Source organism: Triticum dicoccoides, chromosome 4B (genome assembly GCF_002162155.2).
Source record: "Triticum dicoccoides isolate Atlit2015 ecotype Zavitan chromosome 4B, WEW_v2.0, whole genome shotgun sequence".
Classification (NCBI taxonomy): Eukaryota; Viridiplantae; Streptophyta; class Magnoliopsida; order Poales; family Poaceae; genus Triticum; species Triticum dicoccoides.
The window spans coordinates 73,235,009-73,242,080 of record NC_041387.1 but is presented as its reverse complement, the minus strand read 5'-3'; the positions used below and the strand labels follow the sequence as shown (position 1 = coordinate 73,242,080).

The window sequence follows — 7,072 nt, the reverse complement described above, 5'->3', positions numbered from 1 at the left end:
CATGATGTAGAAAATAATGGCATAACCATGACAAATATGAGAAAAGAAACATATAGGTAAGTCGCCATTTCCTTTCTTTTCTTTTATCGCAAGGCCTTCAAGGAGGAGCTACGCCCTCCGATGTTGTTGGGTCCAACCTGTGAAGGCATGACAAAGGTTTTTGTTATGGATGTCGGGCCCAACCATTAAGGTCATAGCATCAACAAAAAGCTTTGATTTTTTTTAAAAAAATTGCGTAATTTATATAACTCACTCGTATAGGCTTTTCGTGTTGAGATGATGCAGGGGTGAAACAACCGATGAACAAAGTAATCTAGTATCAATGGTATTGTTATAGATCAATCAACAAAGTAGTTCATGTACCCTAGACAAAGCAAAAGTAGTTTGAGCATAAATGAGAAAACAAAAAATAATGGAAAGCGGCTAACCTGGAGCAGAAGATATGAGTAACATGTTTCCCCATAAATCATTTAATAAATTGCATCGGGGAGTCACTGAACTTGCCACATATGTGTACTTTAGTGACACATGTTGAAAATGGATCAGAAGCGTCAAAATGAGCACGCAAAGGTCACAATTCACAACCCACGTGGTTAGTTTTCCTCTCTCTAGAAACCACCATGGTGAGATATTAACACCGCACCTAGCTAGGCCTGGAATTAAAACTCAAAACTTGTCAGCTAGTCGAGTTGTGAAGAGCTCGGCTCATTTAGCTTGAACTCACGAGCTCCAGATTTTCCTGTTAAGTGTAACTAACAAGCGAGCTAACGAGTTGCTCCTCGAGGCTCGATAAGCTTGGAGAATTTCGACTACAGTCCACAGGCTAGCCCACAACACATTAATTCCAATCCAATCTAAGTCCCAGCTCAGCATTGCATCATACACCATATCAGACAGATTCTTCGTTTTGAGATGACTATCAGATGTTGGATGTTTGCGGTGTGAACTTTGAAGTTTGAACTCCCGTGTTAAAGGCTGATGCTGGTTGAAACTTGAATGAATGTCTACCAAATATATTTGCGCATAATGATATCCGTATTATCTTGCTGCTGTCCCTTCTTTTGTTCCATATAGCTTACAAATTTTTTAATAAGCATGGTGAGTTTAAGGGGCTAACTGACGAGCTTAAAGACAGGATTTTCGCTCGCTCTAGGTAACAAGTTTGTCGAGTTCAAGCTTAACATGTTCGAACTACACCTCTTGCTGAAGACATTGGGATACAATCATACAACAAGTAGCAAGGTATCCTTATTAGCACGCAAATTAAGGCTCAGAACAGTCAAACTGATATCTATATCCTGTAGCACGCAAGCATGGAGAACAACCCTAGTCTAATAGCACTTTCACATGGCATTTGGTTACCAGGCTAAACCACACATTCGATATTTCAAATCTGAATGCAGGCAACAGGGAAGTTCAGGTTCAGGAACATAACACAATATTGCAAACAGTCATTTGATGCATTAGCTACTTGTTTCAGCCAGTACAAGCTAACATTTAACATTTAAATGAAGCAAAGACATAATGACAGATCTTTTCTATGTGTGCGAAGGCACTTGTTATTAAAGTTCACTTACACATACAAAGTCCAAGAATCATGGATGTATAACTCGAGCCTACTATTCCAAGTTCATTCATCTCAGCTTAATCTAACTGTAGTTTCGCGGCACAGCCCACAGAAACATAACAGACAGGGTATACGGTCAAGATAGTATTTGCTAACAGACAACAAAATTGCATTTGTGACTTTCACTGGTCCATCAGACGAAAGCTAAGCTTCTCATGCTGCTTGGAATGATCACAACTCAATAACTGCCGGTTGGACTCCACTGCTACCTTAACATCTTGTAACGAAACTTGGTAGAACTGGCCTGATTCTGAAGGAAAGCCATGGTTCTGTCCACCATTCCATGATGGACCTGCTCTTCCATTTGCTTGAGGTATCCTTGTTCCAATTCCCCTTGCTTTAGCGACATCCAAAGAAGACTTGAGCAAGCGAGTTAAATGTGAGTTCAACCCAGAATTCAGTACATGAGCAAACTCCATGGATACATTCAGGCCTTGTGCTTGCAATCTGTGCTGAAGTACATTCCACAATGACCGAGTATCTGGCAACTCCTCTTTATTAGAACATGTTTCATAAGTGTAAGAGGTAGAAGGCTGAGGAGTGTGAGCCTTTGGAGTCCCCAACGGAATCCCCAACGGAGCTCTGATGGGACTCCGACTTTGAACACACGCTGGGCTACTGCGCACTTGCTCAACCTCCTCCCCGTCTTCTACAGAGACAACTTCCAGCAAAACCTTGCTCCCTGATGAAACAAACTCCAGGGTACTCTGTTGCTCCCTAGATCTCGGTATGTCGCAGGAGTTGCTGACCTCGCCTCCATGACCATGAGGCGCCTTCCCATGGGGACCAAGGGGGCTTGGCCTATCAGCGAACTTCCTATCCCTGCTGGTGATAGACCGCCCCATCTTCGCCGGCAGAGCGCCATTGCCCAGTGGCCCATTGGACACCATGCTAGTCTGTGAGTTACCTGTCACCGTCTGCTTACTAGGCGGTCCAAGGGACAAGGAAGCATTGCTGAGGATTGACCGAATGAGGAAATTATGAAGCTTGATATTTTCCTTGCCCAATACACTCAAGCAAATCTTGTCAAACTCATCCTTGTTGAGCTTAAAGCTCAGGAATTTCTTGAGGCTGTTGAAGTAGTGCTCGGCTCGCTGATGGCCCAGCTTCTTGGTGATCCGGGATTTCAGCTCCTGGGTGTCCACACGAGCGAATTTCTGACGAGTCTGCATCTTGGCACACCACCTCCAAACGCAACCAACAGAAATGCAGGCAACCCCCGAAACCCAATCAAACAGCTGCACGGAGAGCAAACCCTAGACGACCGACCAACACCCAGCGTCTTCGCTAATCTCCGCCTAACCCTCGACAAATGGCAATAATTACACGAGGTCGGAAGAGCCCCCGCCTGCGAAATCAGAAAACGAAGTTAAAAAAGAATTCAGGCCACCTCGCACGAAGATTGCCTCCCGATCCGGGAACTAGACGGGCGCGGCGAATTGCCAGGCGAATCTGCTCGGAAACCCAAATGGGGAATCCCCAATCGCTATCGAACGAGCTCGAATTTCGCGAATTTCAGAACGAAACGAACGAGGCAAACAATCCGGGGCGAAATGGAACGAATTAGGGGGCGAGGCAACGGGATACCAACCTCGAATCGGCGGGATCGAACAGCTTGATGCGAGGAAGAATTGGGGGATTAGACGGTGGGAAGAACGGGTGCTGTTTTGCGGCGGCCGCTGCCGGTGTTTCCCCAAATCATTGATTTGGCTGCGGAGAAGAACTACAAGTGGTTCTTTGGAGGCGCCCACGCGCAAATGCTAACCCTACCCGCCGCCCTGCCCTCAGGGGCAGGTTTATATAACTGACTGGTGGGGCGATGGTGTTGGGCTCGGGGCGTGGGCTCCGATGTAAGCGAGGTGGGTAGGTAATGGCGTAGGATGGAGAGCGGGGCGTACTTTCGTGGGTCAACCGCACGTGCCGCGGGGAGGGTCATGTCATATCGTCACATCCGAGTCAAGCTTTGCGCCTGAGCTCAAATTTTGTTCGTCACCGCAGCACGACTTAGGTAGAAATCGAATGAACGGCAAGATGTGTGTTTCAAAAGATATACTAGGTGACATGGGACTCCATGATATTCATGGTTTCAATTTGGGGATATTATTAGCTAAACAGTGCTGGAGGCTGCTTGATAACTTTGTATCATTATGTGCTAGTAGAGTGTTGCGATCAAGATATTATTCTTCACCTGACATACTAAGTTGTGAATTGAAGAGAGGTACGTCGTAACTCATATGTGTGGTAGATTATCTGGCACGGAATTCAAACCTTGAAGAAAGAGTGTATTTGGTGAGTGAAAAATGGATTGAAAATAGACATATGGAATGACTGTTGGATCCCTAATAGCTCTTCTAGAAAAATTGTGACAAATAAAGGTAACACAGTTTTCACAAAAGTGAATGAACTTGTGGACCCTGCGTGTGTTGGTTTTTTTTTTAAGCTAGAAACAATAAGAGAGACTCCTACTATGTTGTATTAAACAATAGAGTTTTTGTTTACATTTGTACAAGCCAAGAGGGGAGCCTCAAGGATAAGAAGAAATTAAAGACAACAATATAAGAGTAAAAGTAACTAGTATAACAGGTCAGGGGGGCAAGATGGAGAGGGACTCTCACAAAGATGATGCAAGCAGGGTGATATATTCCCAAAGATGGGGATCAACTCTATATTTAAGCCAAACAAGACCAGCTTTAATCCTTTCCTGCCAAGCTCTAGTTGTTGGATTTATGTGCCTGAATATACCTTCCAAATATTCCAGTGAACAATACCAATATTATCAAAGAAGAGGTCTCCAGTGAAAACCAGCTTGGCAGATTGGATAGCCTCAATCCGAAACAGACTCGGATTCCAATGAATGCCAACATTGGCCCAACACCCAACACTGAAAAGGCAAGAAATTTTAAGATGATCAATGGTATCCTCAGTACCAGAATTACAGAGCACACAATTGAAGGAGTTCCCAATATTTGTGGCGAGTGGGATGAGAACTTCATCCAGGAAAGTTTTTGGCATATTAGTGTGGAGTGCATGCTCCAAATTCCCCTACATCAATAGGAGAGTAAGGACTACTACCCTCGTCTAGGTTTATTAGTCCCCTCCATATTTTGTGATGAATTTTGACCTTAGATTTGATTAGAAAAATATAAGTTATATACCATCAAAATTATACAGGTAGATATGTATTTGATGTAAGTTTCCAATGATATTATTTTTGTTACATATAAGTATATGCTAGTCAAATCTATGGTCTGACCCACAATTCAAAGGGGGGTAATAAACCCGGACGTGGGTAGTATGTTGCATGGCACTTAACTAAAAACGGTGTATTCACCGTTGGATCATCCTACTATAGGCAATGGGAAGAATGTTATACGAATAGCATCACAAAATTTGTTGGGCATAGCGAATCACCGCCTCATCTGGTATGGAAAATGTTGTGGAGCCTAAAATCGCGAGGTAAAGTTAAATTTTTCTTATGGCATTGTTTGCATATTCTTATCTCATGCATGTGCACCCTTGCAAACGAGGGTAGTGTTCAGTGTGCAATGTTCTTACTCTCCTATTGATGAAGGGGAATGTGGGAGCGGAATATATTGGTCAGACATTGTTCAAATTTGTGTGAGCAAGAGAAGTTTGGAGAGATCTTGGATACATGAAATCATAGAAGATGCTATGCGTGTTGATGGATATGGGGCACATGTGCTTCATTGTCTGCTATGTGATGTTGCCATCAGTACATTTATACGAAACATATTGAATTTCAAGAGTTTTGTTGCTAGTACATATGGTGGCAGGGTAGGTTGATCCTTAAAGAGGAGGATGTGTGTTCCAAAGTTAGAGGTCGCATGGGATTCTGTGGTATTCATAGTTTCAATTGGCGATGTTAGCTAAATAGTGTTGGGGGTTGATTGATAACTATGAATCTTTACGTGCTAGAGTGCTGCGATCAAAATAGTATCCTTCATGTGACATACTAAGTTGTGAATTGAAGAAAGGTTCGTTGTATGTGTGGACAGAGTATCTGGGCAGAAATTTATACTTTAAAAAGAAGGTATATTTGGTGAGTGGGAAATTTATTGAATATAAACATACGGGATGACTACTAGATCCCTAATAGCTCTTCCAGTAAAATTGCGACAATTCATGGTAACAGGGTTTTGACAAAAGTTGTAGGGCCTGTGTTAGTGTCTGGAGAGTGGGATGAGAAATTGAACCGGGAGATTTTTCTGGCATGTTGATGCGGAGCGCATGCTTCAAGTTCCCATCCATGAACAGGAGATTGAGGACTATGTTGCATGGCACCTAACTAAAAACGGTGTATTCACGGTTAGATCAGGCTACTATATAGGCAATGGGGAGACTGTTATTTGAATAGTAGTACACATTTGGTTGGTCATGGCGGATCATCGCCTCATCCGGTATTGAAGAATATTATGGAGCCTAAAACTACCAGGTAAAGCTAAAATTTTCTTATGATGTTGTTTGCATAATGTTATTCTATGCATATGCATCCACGCAAACCGTCATATATGTATTACTGACCACTACCAAGTGTGCAAAGTGGAAGCAGAATATATTAATCATGCATTGTTTAAATGTGAGTGAGCAAGAGAAAGTTCGGAGAGCTCTTAGATAAGATGAAATCATATAAGATGCCCAAGTATGGCATAAAAGTCAAAGAGGATATCCTTCAAAAGGAAATCTAATGTGTGAGGACCTTGCCTCTTTTAAGGAAGGCTATATACCATACCGTAAGGTGATGAAATCATAGAAGTCTGGCCAACTTTAGTTTCCACTTTCCAAAGTTGCAAAGTAGACAACATTACTTTGTCATGTTTCCATCACCTTACTATGGTAGATTGGCACTAGCAATGTAGTTCATTGAAGGAACTATTTTTGCCTTACTTAATTAATGCTACCTACATGCGGTACTATTTAGTAGTACCAACTTACTAGTGCTTACTTTATAATTTGAAGTCCTCCCAGGGTCCGATAGTTTATTTATTTTCCGAAATTAGAGGAACAAGTACTATCTTCTTCAAGACTAACTTGAAATGGTCGGTCAAGTCTAATTTTAAATGGAATGCAAGAATTGATTTTAAATCCACTAAATCAGCTAATGAGATTTAGCATATTATGACCATTGAACCTTTTGATAGCGTTGAGTTGTTACTATCATCTTTCGGTATCTCCAAAACTCTGTTCCATGATTTTCTGTCAAGAAGACTTGGGTCAAAACGAAAGGAGACATCATAGTGTATTCACAACTAAAGGCATCAAGGTTGCACCTACATACAACCCGATTCTATTATGGCTGCGCTCCAACTTCATTAAACTGTTCCAAGAGAAACTAATCGGCGTTCTTGAATTGGCTTGATACTTATAGCGATCATTTCCGGAACTACTTGGTTCTAGGGGATAATGGAAAAAATGAGCATAAAAACT

At 42.3% G+C, this 7,072-nt stretch overlaps 1 protein-coding gene across 1 annotated transcript; it reads right to left on the bottom strand.

The window, feature by feature from the left end:
• Window positions 1-1,518: 1,518 nt before the first annotated feature.
• Window positions 1,519-3,382, bottom strand: LOC119295096. Its single transcript, XM_037573424.1, has 2 exons — window positions 3,219-3,382; window positions 1,519-2,975 (listed from the first exon to the last, which is right to left on the bottom strand). Exon 2 carries the CDS (start codon window positions 2,797-2,799, stop codon window positions 1,750-1,752), a length of 1,050 nt encoding a protein of 349 aa, XP_037429321.1. The 5' UTR covers window positions 2,800-2,975; window positions 3,219-3,382; the 3' UTR covers window positions 1,519-1,749.
• Window positions 3,383-7,072: the final 3,690 nt, after the last annotated feature.

What these genes read in the sequence shown, in the direction of transcription:
- LOC119295096 (XM_037573424.1), bottom strand. Translation starts at nt 2,799, where the DNA reads ATGCAGACTCGTCAGAAATTCGCTCGTGTGGACACCCAGGAGCTGAAA.